The sequence below is a fragment of the Lathamus discolor genome, chromosome 2, assembly GCF_037157495.1.
Source record: "Lathamus discolor isolate bLatDis1 chromosome 2, bLatDis1.hap1, whole genome shotgun sequence".
NCBI classification, from domain to species: domain Eukaryota; kingdom Metazoa; phylum Chordata; class Aves; order Psittaciformes; family Psittacidae; genus Lathamus; species Lathamus discolor.
In genome coordinates, this window is record NC_088885.1 from 42,662,218 (window position 1) to 42,682,188 (window position 19,971).

A 19,971-nucleotide genomic window follows, 5' to 3' on the forward strand; every position below is an offset into this window, starting at 1 on the left:
CCCTCTGTCCTGTTTCATTTTTAATCTAGCCATTTCTTTCCAACTTCAGTGGTCAGAGTTAGCTGATGCTGGCTTGGGTATGGTGTTCATGTAGCAATAAGATCATGCAATTCATGGGCAGGTTGCTTTGGTATTTAGCCAAAAGCCAGGGTAGGTTTTGCAGCCTGTGATGTTGGAGCTGCGCCTAAACTAGCTATTTCAAACTAGTTGAAATAGAAATGTTCTTGTCTGCAGATCCATCCTGTAAGATGTTCCTCTTAGAGCTAGAGAAGGATGCTATGTTGCGGATGCTCCTTGCCTGTCACTTCTTCCCATTACATCAGCACCCCATTGTATATACTGTAGCTCAGAACAAAAATGGGGTGTTTTTTTGCTTACTTTTGTACTTTGCTCAACCCAGGACAACTTGTTAACCACAAAGACGCTGAGGAGATAATAGGGAAAAGGGTGGTGTGCTGAAAGCCATTCAAAAGCACATCACAGTGTCTACCAGCAAAACCAGCTCACTTTCCTGAGCTTACTCAGGAGTTTCCCTTTAGAATGATTCAGGAGACAGCTGCAATAACTGAACAAAGCAGTTACTTCCTCATATCAGGCCCTCTCAGGCAGCAGAAAGCCCAGCTGGGACCAACTGAAAAGAGCACAGCTGGCTGGTTGGTGTCAGAGAGCAGGGTCACCTTTAGCTGTCCCTGTGCAGTAAATCAGAACTGATGTGCCTGTGTCCTGAGGATGAGAGTGCAGCCTTGCACTGATGGAGCTTTGGGGCAACTATAAGGCTCGAAGAACTGTTTTGTTTCCCAGTATCTACTTGGTCCATGCCAAGCTATAACCTTCTTAAACTGAATTGTTCTGTACCACTGCTAACCAAGCCTTCCTCCCTCAAAGGAAGTCACACATTTAAGAAGCAAAAAACAACAGAAAGAACCCTCAGCATACTACGAATAGGGTCTCTGAATAAAATAAATCATTTTGGCACATCTGTCCAAGTAAATACGAAGGTTCTTCCTGTTTTCTACTCGGCCTAAATGTTATGCTTACAAAAATGTAAAGATCCCACCCTTCATTTTGACATCAGATAAAGTGAGTCTTTTCTTAATAGAAAGCTCCATTTCCTGCATGGTGAAAGGAAATGAAAGGGCAGCCAAGTGTGAAAGAAGACCCTCGCTCAAACCTGCATCTGTTCAGGTCAGATCTGTCCCTCTGTTCCAGGCACAGGAGGCAGGAGTGGGTACCAGCACAGCTCTTCCCCGCCATCCTGTGGAGAGTGCTGGCCACTCCTGGGAGAGAAATGGCGAGGGAACAAATACCTCCTTCACAGAAGAAGTAATTCCACACACCACACACAGCAAGTGCACAGGCTGGAGGGGTCTGGTTCTTCACAGTCGCCTTTGCAAGTGCGAATTTGTATGTGTAGGTTCCCTGACAGTCTCTGTCACCATCTACTACATTACATGGGAAATGCTGTGGAAATGGATGAGACCTTTTGTGATTTACTTCATGTTACGGAGCTGAAAGCCCTCAGACCCAAGAGACTCCACCATGAAGGGATCTGTTTGTCGTGCTAGTGACGGCATCTATTGCATCGAGCAGGAATTGTGAACATAGTGTTTATTTTGTGCATTGAATGTCTGTGTCTCTGTGTGTGTGCACACATTAGTGCAGGAGCTGGTTTTGTCACACCATGTTGGAAAATCTTTCAAAGCAGACAAATAGCAAGGTAATCTATATGTAAATTTGCTGGTTTAGTCAGTCCAATGTGCCTGTGACGAAGAGTGGATTTAATTATAGTTTATTGGTGCTGGTTGTGCTTGAGTAATCTGGGGGTAATGGTGCATAATGCTGAATTAATCTAGGATGGAAAAAATTGGTTTCCTGGGGATAAACTGAGACAAAGGCAAATCATCGTCTATTTCCACAGCTGGGTAGGTTTTTCTCTGCAGTCTAAACAGCAGAGTTTTCCTGGTGTCATCTGGAAACTATGAATTTTAAAAAATAAAAATTCTAATGATCCAAAGTAAATTTTGGAAGTATATTTTCAAGAAGGTTATCTTCTGTTTGCAACAAGGACGTCATTCCAGCAGGTAATTCAGCACCTAGTCACTGCACTCCGGATTCCTGCCTCCCTCACACCCAGTACGCGGACTGAGTCATGTACATAATGCGTTCAACACAATGACAGTTAAGCAGGTAGAAGGTGAAAATTAGCAGTGTTTGAGATAGAAAATGGTAGAAAAAAGATGCAGAACAAATGGCTTGTGCAGGAAATGAAGATAGAAACCAGGAGATTTTCTATTTGAAAGGTTTGAAAATTGTATTAGCATGAATGCTTCAGTCAAATATTTCTAGAGTAAAATACATTTCCAGATAAACTGAAAAAGCAAAATCGGGAATACTCTTTATTACAGAACACTTTCAGACGTGCAAGATTACAGTCATAATACATGCGCACAGTTTTGCAAGATTAATGCATAAACAATGGGGAGAATATGAACAGAGAATGTACAGTGAGAAATGGATTATAATGGCTTTCGAAAATATCTGCTGCGTAAAGCAGTCCTGTTTGGTTACATTGGCTGCTACATATGTTTTTAATAACCTAAACATTTTGCCTCAGTCATTACAGAAATGTAAGCCAAGAGAATAATTTCCTTAGACTAGGGCGGTTGCTTTTTTATCTGTACAGTTCACACATGTCTTTAGAAGATCAGTTAAGCCTGGTCATTTTAATGCAAGGAGTGCATAGCATCAGGATTTAACCAAGTTTACTTGGAGATGGCAAATTTGAACCAATTGAGTATGATTTTCAAAAGGAGCTGAGTGTTAATTCTACTTGCAGTCATGGGAGCCAGAAGAGTCTCAGCTTTTCTGTGAGAAGCTAACTCAACATAGACCAAGTTCATCACTAGAACGCATATAAGGTATCCAAGAACATTGACCATTTTGGCCTAAAGCCAAAGCTTTTGATCCAAGATTAGTCACTCTTCATGCTTCTGGCTGTTGTTTCTGCTTGGAGGCTGAGCAATGATCCATATGTTTTGGGGCAAGGAATCCAATGAGATGCTGAGTAACTTCAGTTCAATTTTCATCTTTAGTATAGGAAGAAGGCAAAGCAAAAGAACATTTTATTGGGATAATCTCTAATTTCACGCACACTTGGCCTGTAGTCGTTTGTTTTGGCACAAACCATGGAAACCACATTGTTCAGTTCTCATTTCTTCAGGTTTTCAATGTGTTCTTATCTTTTTCTTCCTTAGGCAGAGAGTTTATATCTGAAAATGTAATCTGTGCACAAATATTTTTTTAAACCTATCCAAAAAAAAAAAAAAAAAGCTTTTTATATCCACAAGTGTTTCTGCTTTCTTTATCTCTAGACAGTGATGCTCAGAGAGGAGACAGTGGGTCAGAGAACACCAAACCTTTTCAGGGCTTTTCCAGGTGGAGTACAGCACATCCTTTTGCTGCCTGGTGTTTGAGGTGCTCAGGCCTTAATATGTAACTGGAAAGAACCAACAGTTCCAAAAATCAGGCCCCATGATGCAATTAATTGATCAGCACTGAGAGTTGTGACATTGAGGGAGAGAAATGTTTGCTGTAGTCAAATTATGTTGCATTTTAATACAGCGTATTATTTCATAGTGCTGTTCCATTTTTTTTTTCTGTGAGAAAAATTCTGGCTTCTCTTTCTACTTGCGTATTGCCACTTTTCCTTCAAACTGTGACTTCTCTGTGGTTGCTTTTTAACCAGTTGTCTTTCAGAGTTCATTTTGATGCTGCGTATTTTGGAGGAAAAGGTGCTAAGCCTTTCCAGAGGAGATGCTTTTACTTTGCTGCCAGATGATTTTGATGACCTTTTCAGGACATGGTATGCACCATGTAACAAAATGATTTATCTGTCTCTATGTGTGAGATGTATAAGGTGCGGCATACTGAGGTCAGTGTTATTTTGCCTAAAACTACAGTATTTCTCACATCACTGTCATGCTTGATACTGTTATGACCTTTGTTAGTCCCACAGAGAGGTTATTACAGGGGCTCTGAATTTAGATAAGCAAAACCAGACTTGCATAGTGATTACAGCTCCTAGGTCTGTGTACCGTACTGAACAACTCTCCTGAGACACAGGAGCTGTGAAAGGAGGAATTCGGTTCATGGATCTTCACACCAAGTCATCATTTCCAGGGGCTTTCAGCTGTCCAAATTCTTCTCTGCATCGATTATCCTGAGTCAGCATTTTTGTGTGCTATCTAATAGACTTTGTGTGTGACCTGATGTTTTAGTGGAGAGTTGAGCTTGTAAAGGTCAGTGTCGGCAGCAGAGACTTCTGCCATTTGTACTGCCAAAGTATTTCACTATGGTACAGTTCTTCCCAAGTGAGGGTGGGATGTGACAGTTCTTGGCTGGAACACTGTACTTCCCAATTCAAAGTAGCGTGTTTCATGCATCGGAAAACACAGGAAGCCAAACGCCTCCATCTGAACCACTTTCTAGTAATCTTTTAGAGGTATAAACCTTCAGTGTTAAGCTTGCTGCTGCTGGTGTTTGGTCCTGTGGTCTGGCCTTGCACATGGGTGCAGTAGGTAGCCTCTTCACTGGCACCATGGAGCAATTCTCCGTAGACCTCATCCAAAGCCTAGGAAAGGTAATGGAGGTATTTCCAGTCAACCTCAGTGGGCTGTGCGGCCAGTACAAAGTTGTGGTTTCTGTGTCATTGTTAAAGTTAGCATGTAAAAAGAGAGCCAGTGCTGCGGCTGCTTCTTGGGAAGTGAAAGGCAATACAGTTCTTAGTTGTTACAAAGTGAAGATCCAGACTGCCAGCACAGCTTTGAGGTGTTAAACTTCACTTGTGAGAACGGGGTGTTCAGCAGCTTGCTACTTTGGTCCCTAATTGGCAGAATATACTTGTGACTCTGCATTTAGTTGTGGTTACTGATTGGAGTAATTTAATCAAGGAACTGATTGGAGTAATTTGGAAGAAGCCCCACTGGTGAATGTCAGTAGTTAAGATTGATTGCCCAGTGGAGACAATAGTAAAAGATAGGCTAGAGGGTAGGTAGTAAATAACTCCCATGTTGTCTGGCATGGGGTACTCTAGCCTTGTTCCCTTTCAGCTTCTCAGGGTGGTGAGAACCCCACAGTCTCAAAATGTTAATAGGCAGCGAGGTGAGGAAGCTTGCTGCTGATGGTACATCATTCAGATCACTGAGGAAGGGGCAGCCTGAAGAACTCTGGAAGGCCATTGTGGGGCTGCGGTTCAGTGCTCAGTGGTGGTCAGATATGTAAATCAAGCATTAGGAATGATCAGGAAAGGCATAGATGATAAAACAGCAAACACTGCCATACCATGGCACGAGTCAATGGTTTTCTTTCACCTGTGTGGTTCTGGTCCTCTCATTTCAAAGACAATATAATAAGCCTGGAAAAGGATCAAGGAGGAGCAACAATGATACGCAAAGGTAAGGAATGACTTTGACTTGAAGAATGACTGCAGAGGCTAGAGCTTGTAGGTTGGGAAAGAGACAACTTGCCAGGAATATGATGCAGGTCTATGCTCAGGAGTGGCACAGAGAGGTGTGGATAGGGATCAGCCATACAGTGTCTCTTCCAAAACAGCAGTATCACACATAGCTAGTAGCAGTCAGGTGCAGAGGTGGTTCTTCATCACAAGATGTTGTGGATGCCAGAACTCTCTTCAGGCTCAGTAAAAAGCTGAAGTACATGGAGGAGAAGTCCACTGAAGAACCTACACATGGAAAAACCCCATCTGGCTCAGGAAACCTCCTGACCTGAAAATAGATGCAGACAGGGAGAGTACAGTGAAGGAAGTATCATACAGGCTTGTCATTTCTCCTCCTTCAGTACCCATTTGTGGTTACTGTCAAAGTCCAAATACTGGGTACAAGGACTTTTGATCTGCCACGATACAGGTGTTCTTGTGAAACTGGTATTTCTGTAGAGTACCCAGAGAAGAGGCCCATGGCAGGGCTGTGTCTATGTGCAGCATTGTGACCTAGCTTCCTCGGTGCCATGTCTACCTCTACCTTGTTTATACAGTGTGCACTTCCAGATGTTTGTATGAATTATCTTATAATACCTTAATAATAATCTATTATTTGTATGTTAAATTATGGAAGGGGGTGTTTTTTGACTTGTTTTTTTTTTTTTTCCTTGTAATAAAAAGCTGTTGGTAGGTGTAGTGTTTGAGGGGAGATATGTAGACCCATTGGACTTTATCGTCATGAAAAAGAATCTTCGCTTTTGCCATTTCTTAAAGCTTTGGGTGCCATCTGCTGGGTTCAATAAGAACTTACACACTGGAGCAAAATTGTTGGTGGTTGAAAAGTACTTGACGAGCTGAATTTACTCAGGGTTGCAATGTCTTTGCTTGTAACTGCTGGTTGTTTTGGCTCTGGTGGTGATAATGTAACCCAGGTATATAGGATCTACTCTGCCAAACAGAGAAGTGTCTGCTTACTGTTCCCTTTTAAAGATACCATTCCAACTGAATTCTGTAATGGTTTTCACTGTGTTTGGTCACATAACACTGAAACAGTGGAAGGAAATAAGGATTGTCAGGCATTGTGCCCTGGCTACACGTTGCAGTAGTGGAGCCCACCCTGAGCAGCATTCTGGCTGCTGAAGGCAGAGACATACCTGTTTGATATGTGGCATAGGTGTGCAGCAGCAAGATACAGCCCTGTACACTGAACGGTGAAGGGGCAGTGTGTGAGTGTACCAGATCAGTGAGGCACAACTCCATTCTCTGCAGTTAAGGCACCTGGTGACAATGAACTGGCATCTCTGGGCTTGCAATGTGTGATGTCCCTAGCTCTTACCTTGAGAGCATCCAAGAGCAAAGAGGTTAAAGTAGCTATGGGGTGAAGCAGACTTTGCATGTTTATCGTCCAGGGGAGATGGCCAGCTATGTGTTTGCAGAAAAATGGCAGACAGTATGATCTGGGTGAGCACCTGAGTTCAAATATGCACGGAGCTGTAACAGTTACACACAGCACTGTCATGGGACATAGCTGTCACTGCGAGACCCCTGAAGAGTAATATGCCTTTGGTTTTTGTTCTTCACAGTTATTTCATTCTTGCTCCATAACCTGATGATACAGGAATTTGGTAGCTATGCTGACTTGTGCAGTCCCTTCCTCTCATCCGTCCCTTCCTACTTGTCTCCTCAAGCCACAGTACTCCTTATCCCCATGCTGTATGTGAGGCCATACTGTGTACTGCTGAGTTAAAAAAAACAAACCAAAACTACAGCATGATGAAAGGAGTTATATTTAACTTGACCAATTCCTTTTTCTTTGTATCGCAGTGTGGCCTCATGAACAGTTGGGTCAGCACAAGAAAGGGAAGCCTGGTGCCTGCAGCACTGAGCGGGGATTAGGGACACGTGGCTGAGCAGTGAGACCTCTCTTCAGCACTGCTTTTGAGCCACTGGGTCACCCAGCCAGGGCTTGGCCTCCATGCTGGGAATGCCCCAGCCACTGGTAGGCAGGTGCCTGTGAGGAGACATCTGGTTTCTACATCAGCCCTGGGCTGGTGGGCTGCTCACAGTACTGTGTGCTGCAGTGGGTCCTGCTGAGTTCCCTATGGCAGCACTGCTCTGCTTTGGGGCCTTAACAGTATGTATAAAAGCAGGGTCCTTGCTGCTAGGCAGAGGTACATTTTGAATTTTTTACTGCATGGGCTGAAAAGAGAGTGGTTTGACAATAGTGAGTCCTCAGAGCAGATTTGGATGTTCTTTTGTGCATTCACAATATTTCACTGGCTATGCACCTGTTATTTATAAGAAGATGGATAGAAATGAACACATGAATGAGGGATAATGAAGCCTTTTCCTTTGGTTTCATTCTTTTCCTTGTGTATCAAGAGATGGCAGTATATTATTCCATCCAAGCTATAAAGACTTACAGCCTTCTCTGCTGTAGTAGGGGAACCAGATTCCTTCAGCTTCAGAGAGGATGTTCGGTCTCAGGCAAGTAGGCAGCCTGGCATCTTGGTCATCTCTGAGTTGCAGTGGTTTGTCACCACATACCAGTACTGCATTGATCAGTAAGGGGAGGAGATCCTAAATTTTGTCCAAAAGAACAAAAAACATTTAAAAATGTAAAGGTTCCTGGTACAAGCAAATGTAAAAGGTTACTTCTGATGGTGATGTGGTTTGAGTGATCCTCCATCTAGAACATACGGCAGTTTTACATAACTGTTGGCAAACAACAGCAAGGGTAAAACAGAATAAAAATGTATAGGAAGAAAGCTAGAACTTGGCCCAGAGAAAGGCAGTCAGTTAGAAGGAAAAATCTGTTTCAGCTGCAAGTTCATGCTTAAACAAATTTAACATACTCTTTGAAAACTAATTATGTTCAGCATTCAGTCTGGATGCCTTACATAGGACAAACCACAATGAGAAACAGACTTCCTTCCAGTGTTTATACATTGAGCATTAGACCTTGAACCATAGCATTTGTAGACTTCATTGAACTCTAGATCACTGCTAGATTTCTGTAGCCCTTGAATTCATATCACAATGCATTAACATAACTTTGGGCAAGTGCTGCCCGTGGCAGCTCAGGCATAATTCATAACCAACATCTTTTTTATTTTATTATGCTCTGGTTTTGCTGCCTTTCTTCCCCCTGCCCCAAGTCATCTCCATGTTAACATGATGCCTATAGGCAGTGTTCTCAGAGAGGTCACTGTGTGGTACCTTCATACTTCTGTATAGTGATTTGATTTCTATGTTTGCCTTACTTTATGAATTAATATCTTTCAGCACCCCCAGATTCAAAAGGAATCACAATATATCAAGTACTTATGCTGTGATGATCAAGCAACCCTGCATCAGTGGGTAACAGGAATAAGAATTGCCAAGGTGAGGTTAAAATTACATTTACTTAAATATGTTTTCTGTAAAATCATCTTGTCTTCCTCATGTTACTGAGTGTCAGCACCTCAACTGGAAATGTTGGGACAAGAATGAACATCTATGCTAATTTTGCCCTAAGAAGAAAGAGTAGAAGGGCATGACCAGGATGGATCTGCTGAATGTTCCTGTACCTTAGTTATCAGTGTGTGTTTCTCATTAACACGGGTGAATTCTGTAGCTGTAAAACTCATGTACTTGTAAAACTTACTCCACAGTTATCTGGCACAATAATAACGGGCTGCAGCTAAAGGTGTGCAACCTATGATCAGTCCAGCTGAGACGTTTTTCAGACAGCTCTGTCCATATTGTCTACCTCACCCTCTTCAAAAGATCTTAACTCACAGCCCACTTTGTTTTGCACAAAACATTAAGGGAGATGGATTTATATGTAGCTCATTATACTGGCTGTATCTGGCTGTACAGACCTACTCCTGTTAGGTATATATTCTTTTCTGCCAGTTCTGCTGCAGGGAGGCATCCAACAAAGGTCTGGAGTGGTCAAGTTATTTTGTATCTTACACTGACAGAGCTGTTTTCCCTGGAGCCCAGGATTCAGTGTCCCAAGACTCCAGTCTGAAAATGTAATACTTGGAAAGCTTTTGAGAAAGAGATTTATTGAGAACATTTGGTTTTCAAGCCAAGTTTCAAGATTTTTACAGATACTGAAATGAACATAAAACATGAGAATGATATCAGTAGGACTCTGTCTGGTCATGGGGGTGCGTGTTTTATTGTGCTGTTAGGGAGATGCTTTCCACCTGGCCCTGTGCAGAAATAGGCACACCACTTGCAGAAAGCTATTTTTGAACAAAACTGGGTGGAAAGGAATGGGGTCGGGAAAGTTTTCCAATAGAGAAATGAGTGCTTGGTCTCTGTCAAGCTTAATACCATGCTTATTGTATTGCTTTGGTTTGCAGTATGGCAAGCTGCTATATGATAATTACAAATGTGCAGTGAAGAAGGCTGGCTTGTCCTCTCGGTGGGCAAATCAAGGAACAGTGGAACAAGCTGCCCCTGCAGGATCCTTACCAGCAGGTACGAATGATGTCCCAGCAGTTGAAATCACATTTATTGCCCTCTTTTGTCATCATCAATGTTGAACATAGTCTTTGTTCAGAAAACTATCCTTTCATTCAGCAAGATGATATTTTGCTCTGGACAGCCCAGTGTAGCTCTGATCTGCCTGTAACTAAGCTAGCAGCAGAGCTCTCACTTTAAAGTTAGCACTTAGAGAATCAAAAGACAGTCCACCGAAGATCAGTTTAAATCTGCATAATTCAATAAGGTTATTTTTTCTGTTGGCATCTGAATACAAATGCTTTATCCTCCCTCTACATTTTACCAACTGATGGTCCATGTCTTGAAGTTTTCTGTTTGCCCGTCTCCATCCTGGCTATATCAGAGCTTTTCTTCCAATGAGTGAAAGGGATGAGTGGGATCTCAGAATGAGAATGATCATTTTAGAGATTATTATAGGGTGAGCCATTCTCTTTTCCAGCCTTTCACTCATGTGTGATAATAATGTGGGTGCTGGGAAAGAATGCAGAGTAAGAAATGATTGGGTTATTTTCTAACTTTACTTTTCCAGTAGCTTAATCATACCACTGTTACCTATTTTATCATGGTACAGATAAAACAGTGCATGATGCGAGCTGTAACTTGCATGAATGTTTTTAGTTTACATGCTTAAGTTATGCTGTATTTATTAGGAGGGACATCCTGGCTAGGTACTTACTGACATAAGACAGGCAAAGTCAAAATCTGTGTTGGCAGTTAACATTCTGACTTCTCATGTGGACAACTGAAAATCCTCCAAACACCTTATCAAGGCTTCAGTTTGTCTTTTTCTCAGTATATGTGAAAAGAGGGTGATCTTTCTACTACTCCTTGGAGTCAAATCACAGTGATAAATGCACATTTGGGATGGGGAGAGAGATTTTGAACAGGCTGTTCAAAATCAAGGGATTTTCTGATGGTTGGGGGGGGGCGTGTTATTTTAATGACAGTGGATGAGACAGTCTTGGAGCATTTTGTGTTCTGGTATTGACTGCAGAAGAGAAGTGGCTGGCCAGGGGGCTCTGTGCTGATGCTGCAGTCTGTAGTGGATATGGGCAGGATTGAGGCCTTGTAATGTATATATATATATCTCTATAACTTCAGCTCCTGACTAGAATCCAAGAACACTGTATGTGATCATGAAGTATACTGCTAATCTTAGCTAATGGATCCCAGTAAATGATTAAGTAGCCTAGAAAGCTTTTAGTCATGTATGTTGTCTCTATGGAAATATCTCTGATGGATCATTAGTGTTCTAATTGAGGCAAGTCACTGTGATTCTTTCTGTCTAACAGTTATCATTACTGCCCTATATAAAACCTGGAGCCTGACCATAATACTATAACCTGAACTGCCTGACTGTGAGTAGTCGTTGGCTCATGGTTTGGAAATAGAATAAAGCATGTTTTCTTCTGTTCTGCTTTCAAATGGCTGTATAGCTATTTGTGTGGGCTGATTTCAGTATAGACTAAATTATGCTATAGAAAACTAGTCCTTGTGACCTTAGCTGGGAACTGTATTCTGTTGTTGCAGCCACAAGCAATGTTTAGGAAGGCAGATGGAACATCTCACATCCTATGAAGCCTGTAGTCCCTGGTCACACTGCTTTAGCTGTGTGTTCATGTATACCCCAAACAGTAGTCTGGGGGTCTGAAGTGTCCCAGGTGCCAGGTGTATCTCAGGCAATGTTGTTCGTCTCTATGCCTCATTGTGTGTGTGCCAGCACAATATTACAGTGTTTGAAGGATTAAATAAGCTGCTTTATTCAGATGTACTTCCTGTAGGACTGTCAGCTACAACCATGGAGGCATGTGGGCTTTATCATGTGGAGACTTACTAGTTTTAATGTAAGGTATCATGTTTACTTTCCTTAGATAATGAATATGAAAAGTTTCAAAATAAGCCTGAAGTAGAAAACAGACATCCTCATGGATTTTACAGAATTACATATAAGAAACCTGTAATGAGTGGTTGCTTGGTGGAAGTTGTAAAGATGTTTTTCTTAGTTTGCTATTCACTGATCTGGTTAATGCCATGAAAATGTAACACTCTATTTCCTTTGTCTCCCCTCCTTGTCACAGGTGCTGTTCAGTCAAATGGACAGGTTCCCCAAATTGTTTGTCATTCCAGTGCAGAATTTCCAGAGACTCAGAAGAAAGCGGATACATCAGAGGTACAGGTAAGCAGTTACGAGCACTGCAGTAGTTAAATGTCACCTGTGAAACAGTTCTTCAAGTTTGTTTTAGTTCACACACTGTCTTTCCCACTCACAGTGTATTGTTATTACAATTATTTGGCTCCTGGACAAAGTGTCTGGTTCACTGCTGCCCCTTTTTGGGTTTTACACACGGCAAATGGTGTGCCTGTAGCCCAGAAGCAAGGAGCTACTGATGGGAGGTAAAGGCACAGTCACCCATCACTTTCATTCTTCAGAACAAGCTGTGAGTTCATGTAGCAGGAATAGGGATGTGCCTACTGGGACAGTCTCAAAGAGTCTGTGCTGCCAGAACCTCAGTGTAATTTCCTGTGTCTACCAGAAAACAGGTCTTGCCTTAGTAGCACAAAGGGTATAGTACTGTTTTCAGCAGGGAACACTGTGCACAGCTGAAGATGAATGTGTAAGAAAGGAGAAAGTGTGAAGATATAAAACATTACGTGTTTTCATTACGCTCTAAATGAATTCCTTGGTTAAGCTCCAGATTTTGACTACTTGCAGCATCTCTGGCTGTAAAAATATCAGTAGGGTAAAGTGTGAGGGCTTCAGAAACATCCTACAGAAAAAACAAACCCTGCGTATGTTTGCAGTTCATTATGCATGTTGGAGGGAATGAATAAAGTGCAAAGGACAAGTGAAATGAAACTTGTAGGATTTTTCTGCCACCTGCATTATGCGTCCTGTGCTTCTTGTTTCTGTCTTTATAGAGTTCCTCCTTTAGAAACATTTGTTTCTCTGTTCTGAACCTTACTTCCCCTGGAACAGGTCACATTTTCAGAACTCAGCCAGTGGTTCCCTCCTCCTGCGTCTCATTTACTTCCATCTTTGTAGGCAAGGAGAGTGAGGAAGAGAAGGCTTAGAAGTTATACTTGGCTAATGCCAGAATTAGGACTGCTGACTGCAGGGTTGCAGAGTGCTTTTCTTTAGCAGAAGCAAACACATTGCTTAACACATTGCTTTCTTCATCTCTCAGCTTTTACAAGCCTGGGACCAAGGGAGCAAGCTGAAGTCTTTCAGGGTGCACCGTGCTACAGTTAGAGCTATAAGCTAGCTGGGGCTAACTTGATAAATTAGCATAGCTAGAAATACATGTGTTACAAAGCTGTGTTTTCGGGACAGTGGACTTCTCCACAGGTTTAAAAGAACAGATAGTGTGTGTGTAGTAACTGTAAACAGCTACTAGTTGCTACCTGACAAAAAGAAGAGCAAGTTATATTCAGGTATCACCAAATGGGCTTTATTTACATTCAGAGTTAACAAAAGAAAAGCCACATAAAATTTTGTCAAAATAAACATCTCCATAATTAACTGCTGTCCTGCATTTTATTTTTCTCAACTTGTATGATGGAGGCTTTGATTCATTTTTTCAAAAAAGATTCATTTTTATTCATTTTTATTAATTTTTTCAAAAAAATTGTCAGAGGATTTGATTGCCTCATGACCTTGCAAACATGGCTACAACTTCATAGCTTCAAGGACCTGTTTGTCACACTATTGATTTGAAAGCGGATGCAGCGTGTACCTGTGTCTTGCCCAGCAGACAAAAGACACCTTCCCCAGGCTTATCAGTGGTCCTTGCCAGGTCACTACAGAAGCGTCTTTCCTATACTGTGCACTGCACAGTTGCGACAGATGGGGCTTTCCAAGTGCCTCTTCCCAGTGCTTGGCAGTGCTCTCCCTCCCTCACAGAGGGGGCCCAGGACGCTTTCCTGCAGATAAATGCTTCACACCATGCTGCAAAGTGCTGGGGACAAGCAGATACAGGCATGTAAACTTTCCATTCCCAAATCTGTCCATCTTCGCGGTTCGCTGCTGCTGTGTTTAGTGAGTTTGGCAGATAGGTGACTTCATTATTTTAGTTTTATCCAGAGATCCAGCAGTTGCTGCTAGAACAGGAGGTGGAGACACAAGAGCCAAAACTACATCTGCTTTTTATGCTCTCAAATCTTGCTTAGTATTTTTGGATGTAAAAACACAGCACAGATTTTACTTTTATTTAAGTCTTCATGTTCTCAGGGAATAAACAGGGTGGAAGATCAAGAAAACATCTTTACATGTCTTAGTAACTGCAGTTCTTTGAGATTTTAAAAGCACTCAGTTTCTGAGGACAGCACTCAAGAGCATTATGAATACTGTTAGAGGTCTGTAGGCAGCTCCAGAAAGAAAACAAAATACTATTGGCACTCTTCAGGCAAAATGTACTATACTTCATTTTGCTGTCTGTCCACTGCAGTCTTCTCGTGGATTTTCACATCTTTCACTCTTCTCAAGCAGTGGCATTAGTTTACATGTGCACTGACTATGTCTTGTCCTTTTATTCCTTCTGCTTATTAAAGGCTAAGTCAAATGACATCAGTGTGCCTGGCCTGGCGCAGCCAGTGATGAGGCCACAGAAATTCCAGAGTAAGAGGAACTCGCTGCAGCCTCCTCCTCCACCAGAAAGGCGGTCATCTGCTATTTCTGCTTCACCAATTCTACCCTCCAAAGTCAAACGAGACAGCGGCATTTTCCTAACAGATCCAGACACCTTTCCAGCACCACCACCTGCATTGAAGGTTGATTTTCCAACACCACCATCTGATTTCTGTGAAACTCCTCCTGATTTTGTGCCTCCACCACCACCACCACCAGCCTCCAGCAGTAGCAATGGAGACGTGCCATTACCCCCTCCACCTCCACCCGTCTCCACTAAGCCACCACCTCTGACAAAGAAACCTGTGCCACTTCCATCAAAAAGGATGGAAAACACTGCACAAGCTGGAGAGCCACGGTCAGCTGGGCCACTTCCAACTGGGGGTGGAGGCAGGCAGGCAGATTTCATGTCTGACCTAATGAAAGCTCTTGAGAAGAAAAGGGGCAGCAACTCCTGAACTCTGGAAGCAGGTGGACTTCAAGCCATAGCTGTTTGTGAGTCAGCATGGTAAAGTTGTGCTGGATCAGGCTCCTCCAGGAGGAATTCTCCTTCAGAGTTCCTCCTGGGGGGTCTCAGGAAGTAAGATGGGGTACCCTCTCTCCAGCTCTTTGTCCCTATAACTTGCCTCTTCTGCCCCTATCCCTCTATTATTAGCTACCATTCTGCCATCAGGCTGAGGTAAGAATGGCTCTAGTCTTGCTTCACTCTGTAAGGACAGCCAGAGGTGGTGGAGCAGCACCCAGAGAGCTGGCCAGTGAGCAAACACTGTGCCTGCCTCTCTAGTAGAGTTGGAGCTGAACAAAAATAGCAAGTGTTGTGTGAATTTTGAGAAGTGCAAAGATCCCTTTTCACAGAATGCCCCTTAAAGGTTCTTCATGAGAAAACCCCCAGCTGTGGGGGTTTTGGTGTTTTGTTTTGGTTTTTTTCAACAAAAAAGATGCCACTGTTTTTCAAAAATAGTCTGTCTTAAAAAGTAAAACCTCAGCTAGATCATTCTGAGATGCAAGGCAGGACCAGGGCCATTTCCAGAGATGGTCACCCCAAATGCTATACACTCCTGCTTCCATATGCAACTCCAGTCATAACTTGTCAGCGCTCACAGCTGCTGCCTTAAATCAGATTTAATTTGGTTAATCTTAGACAAAGAAGAATTTAGTTCAAAATCTTGTGTTTCTGGTGATAAGCAGGATTTTGTTTTTCCTGTTGGTTAACATTTGTCTTCAAACTATACCTAGAAATAAGTCTGTCTTCTCAAAGACTTTGTAATTATCTTGTACCTGATCTGAATGTCTCCTCCTACATTTTTTTTTTCCAGTTGTTCTCCCATTTTAATTCTCCGTTGTTCATTTAGGCAGCACTCATTATTAATTCTCAAATAAAAATAGCTTCTATTTTATATCTGCACAAAGTGTCGTCGTTCATGAACAGGCATTTTACTGGCAATTGGTACCACTTCAAATATTTTAAAGAGGTTTTGTCTGTATGTGTTAGAAATCTGTTTGCTGCAGTTTGAAGGCGGCCTACCCCCTCTCCACCATCCCAGTACAGCTACACCGCATGCTCCTGCATTGGCTCCACTCCAGTGGGGTCTTTGGTTCAGGTGAAGCATTTGACCAACCTGGAAGAGGCAGGGGACTTTTTTGGCTCTCCAAGGTGTATCAGGCTATCAAAGTCACTCCCACACAGACACCTTGCAGTCTCTGCACTGACTGACATCAATTAAAATGTTGTTGGTAGAGTCTGAAGGTGTGACACTAACTGAGGTGCCACTTCACCTAAGAGGTGTGGACACATTATCTTCCACGTTATCTACAAGGTCGCAGAACAAAGAGCCACCCTGTTATCCAAGTACAGGCACCAGTACTGGCTGGCCTGCCCTGCTTTTGTTTGGCTGGTCCCTACTGTGTTAGCACTTTTTTGTGGCTGCATGAGTGTAGTCCTCCACAAGACAGCAAAGACCAGGGCTTTGCTGTGATAAAGCACAAACCACAAACACTCACTGTCTCGGAACCAGTCCCTGATAAGCTGGAGCAGTGAAAGGCAAAACATGGCCATCTCAACACCAGGAAGAGCTGGTAGGACCTGCTCAAAGCAGTAAGAATGAAAGGACAGGCGCCTGGAAGGATGAGTGCAAGGCCCATAAGCTTAGTTCATGCTTTAGTTCCAAGTACAGGAGAAAAAAAATACTAACTAGCTAAAAGTAGGAGGGTTAAAACTAGGGGTTCATAAAAACAGATTAATTTTTTCCAGTGGCTTTCTATATGTAGCTGAGGTAAGCATTATGCAGATTACTGAATGCTAAAGAGCTGGGTGTCATTTTCTGGTAAGGTATTAGGAGTGCACATCTTCAGCACACTTGGGTTGACAACAGCTGTCTGCTATCCAATTATTTTTAAATCAAATGAATTTTCTTTTATGAAATACACACCCAGCATCAAACTGAAGCAGGACATATCCATAGAAAAACGTTGCACAATAAGCTGGCTTCTTTACATCCACAGAGACCTAAGACTTCCACATGGCTTTCCCAGCATTCACTCTCCTTACCAGAATGCTCAGCCTCCTGCCCTGTTTCCTCCCTTCTCTTTTGTTACAGCACAATAAACTCAATTTTATAAATTTTACATCTGCAATCATAACTCACACAATCTTACACAAAAGAAAAAGTTAAGCTTTCTTCAAAACAAAAAGAACCCACAGAAAACTCCAGAAATCAATTAAAATGATGTGATGATTAGACCTCTATCAACCATTTTGTGTATGTACATGGTTGCATTGAATTTCTGCAATGTAAGTATTCAAACTCCATTCAGAGAACAGAGCTACCATCGTAATGATACACAATTATCTGGCTTTATTTGGTATAAAAATAAGCTGCAAAGTACAAAAAGATCTTTCTTTCCAAGACTGTAAATCAAAGCATTTGTAAAAAATAGAAATTAATCTTTCCACCTCTACCTAACCTACTGCCACATGAAATTGCCCGATTCCTGCAGACTGCCATAGTATGTACACTACCAGAGATTACAGTATTTTAGTGTGAAAAGACCTGAAACTGCAGCATGTTATTTTTATCCTCTCTCCATGTCTCAGCTGGAAGCAGTCTCAGCAGCTGTCATCTCTGGACTCTTGCATCACTGATGTGCAAGGAGGATCAACTTCAAGTGACCACTTTTCCATTAGGCCTTAGGATTAGAAAGGTTAGCTGTGGAAAAGCCTACATGTGGGGGGTCAACACCTCAGATCTGTCCTCTGCTACAGAAAGAGAGTACAGGTAAACACTTGGCCTTGAACACTGCCAGGGATGGAGCATTTACCACTTCTTTGGGCAACCTGTTCCACTGCCTCACCACCTCACAGTAAAGAACTTCCTTATATCCAACCTGAACTTCCCCTGTTTAAGTTTAAACCCATTGCCCCTTGTCCTATTGCTACAGATTCAGTGTTGTTAAGGCTTATGGTCCTGCAGAATACTCTAAGACAGTTTTATCACCATTAACAGTCAGTACTGACTATTACAAAATCAGAATAGTTACTAAAAACAGGCATTCTGAACTGCATGGTAAAACAAGGGGGGAAAAAATGGCAGATTTGCCAGTAAAACAAGATAAGAGGACATGACTGAGACCATGAATGAACGCCTGGAGAAGCAGCTGACCTACACCCTGCAACCAGATGAATATGTGAAACCAATTTTCAGGGCTTGCTGCATTCTTTCAGATGGTTTTGAAGAACCTGAGAAAAGCCTCACAATGAGCACAGTGGGAGTACATATCACTGCTTGTAAAAAGAGCTCCCATTCCGGGTGTTCTGGTTTTGTATTGTGATGCTGGAGGGTTTCTTTACACATAACTATGGGCGAAACACAGCTCCACTTGCTACTGTTACTAACAGGATTTAACATTTACAAAACATTTTGAAGGAAAAAGCAGTATAAAAATGCTTTGTACTTACGCAGTTATTCCACGAGGTGAAGATGTACAGGCAGCCATGTTTGGCTCACACACAAAACTAACTTAACAGATGTTTGGTTCAGCACAGAGTTCTTTCCTTTCACATAACTTGAAACCAGGGTCCAAGCTGTAGTGGTGCTGTATTTACCCTGCAGGCACCAATACATCCACCTTCCAGTCATCACTTAGCTGTAGTGTAACTCATTCCACTGCAGGTGGTAAAGCTGGCATTCACAGATTTCATCACAACATGCTGGTTTGCTTGTACGTATCTGTGAAGACATCAACAGCAATGTTTCAGTAGGTTGAGAATGCAGCCCTCCCCCAGCAGCACACTCCTTTTATCTGAAAGTGTTGCCAGCTCAAACAGTAGTATCCCGATGGTTGCAGAAGAGCACTTATGACCTGCAGAAAGAATGCTAACCCAGGCTGAACCTGTGTCACTTGCTCAAATTTCATTGGACTTTTGGAAAAATATTTAAATAGCTACACTATGCCTCACATTATGATACTATTATTTACATTACAGCTGTATTTATATTTGAACAGCTGTATTTCTGAGAGGAAACCATTCTGAATAATTCTGTTGATTATGGTTAAGAAGTAAAGACATTCAAATATTTTTTTAGCCACTGAAAGATTTCTAATACTGTATTTTTCCACTCTGGTTATGTCTCTAGAGATAGATCTGTGAAATGGTGATTACAACACTTAATAGCCTCCATTTCAAAATTCAAGTGGCACTCGAGAAATTTGGAGATTTTGGATTTGGGAAGAGTCAAGGTAATGTCAAGAAGTAACAAAGCCCCCAGATAAGTGATTTTTACTGTGAATTTTCAAGCATAAACACTGGGCCTGCTTCCTTACGTATTAATTTTGGTTTAAGTTTTGTGAAACTGGGATATCAAACAAGGCTAAACAATGAGGCACAGGACTCAGACTAGTCTCTCTCTGTTACTCATAGGATTCTATATAGCAGCTCCAGCTGAATTTTAAATACTTGCCCTGCAAGATTTTTTAGTCCCTCCCAGCATCAGGTGGCTGGATACAAAAGGCATATTCACTCAACTACATATATAGTAAGATATTTCCAAGAAAGTCCTTTTCCATGTTCAACCAGTGAAAATTTCCTGAGGCTTTATACCCATGAGCCAACAATCTTTCTAATACTTTCAAAAGATAGACTTTCAAAGAGCAGTGGGCCAGGCTTGACTGGCATCTGACACTGGCAAAGGCATCAAAGTTTATTTGTAGGCAAGTCACTTCCAAGACAGACATCTTTGCTCATTATTTTATTAGATTTGCTTTAAATCTTTTTTGGCAGTTTAATGGGACAAAACAAGGTCAGAAAGAGAAAAGGTGGCAAGGTCTAAGTGTAAGATGATCCTCTGTTCCATCT

The 19,971-nt window shown here is 42.1% G+C and overlaps 2 protein-coding genes across 3 annotated transcripts in view; one reads left to right on the forward strand and one right to left on the reverse strand.

Annotated features, from left to right (window-relative positions):
* The window catches only part of APBB1IP (amyloid beta precursor protein binding family B member 1 interacting protein), a 62,370-nt gene extending 46,355 nt beyond the window's left edge, over positions 1 to 16,015 (forward strand). Inside the window, exons 11-14 of the mRNA XM_065666609.1 lie at positions 8,783 to 8,881; positions 9,853 to 9,970; positions 12,073 to 12,170; positions 14,543 to 16,015. Of these exons, the coding sequence (XP_065522681.1) occupies positions 8,783 to 8,881; positions 9,853 to 9,970; positions 12,073 to 12,170; positions 14,543 to 15,076 (849 nt within the window). The 3' untranslated portion in view covers positions 15,077 to 16,015. The remainder of the gene's footprint in view (positions 1 to 8,782; positions 8,882 to 9,852; positions 9,971 to 12,072; positions 12,171 to 14,542) is intronic.
* LOC136007994 (protein adenylyltransferase SelO-like) overlaps positions 13,417 to 19,971 on the reverse strand; it is a 29,123-nt gene continuing 22,568 nt past the window's right edge. For both annotated transcript variants that reach the window (XM_065666628.1, XM_065666629.1), the window contains 2 exons: positions 18,574 to 18,844; positions 13,417 to 16,237 (listed from right to left, as the gene is read on the reverse strand). The gene's annotated coding sequence lies outside the window, so the exon portion shown is untranslated. The remainder of the gene's footprint in view (positions 16,238 to 18,573; positions 18,845 to 19,971) is intronic.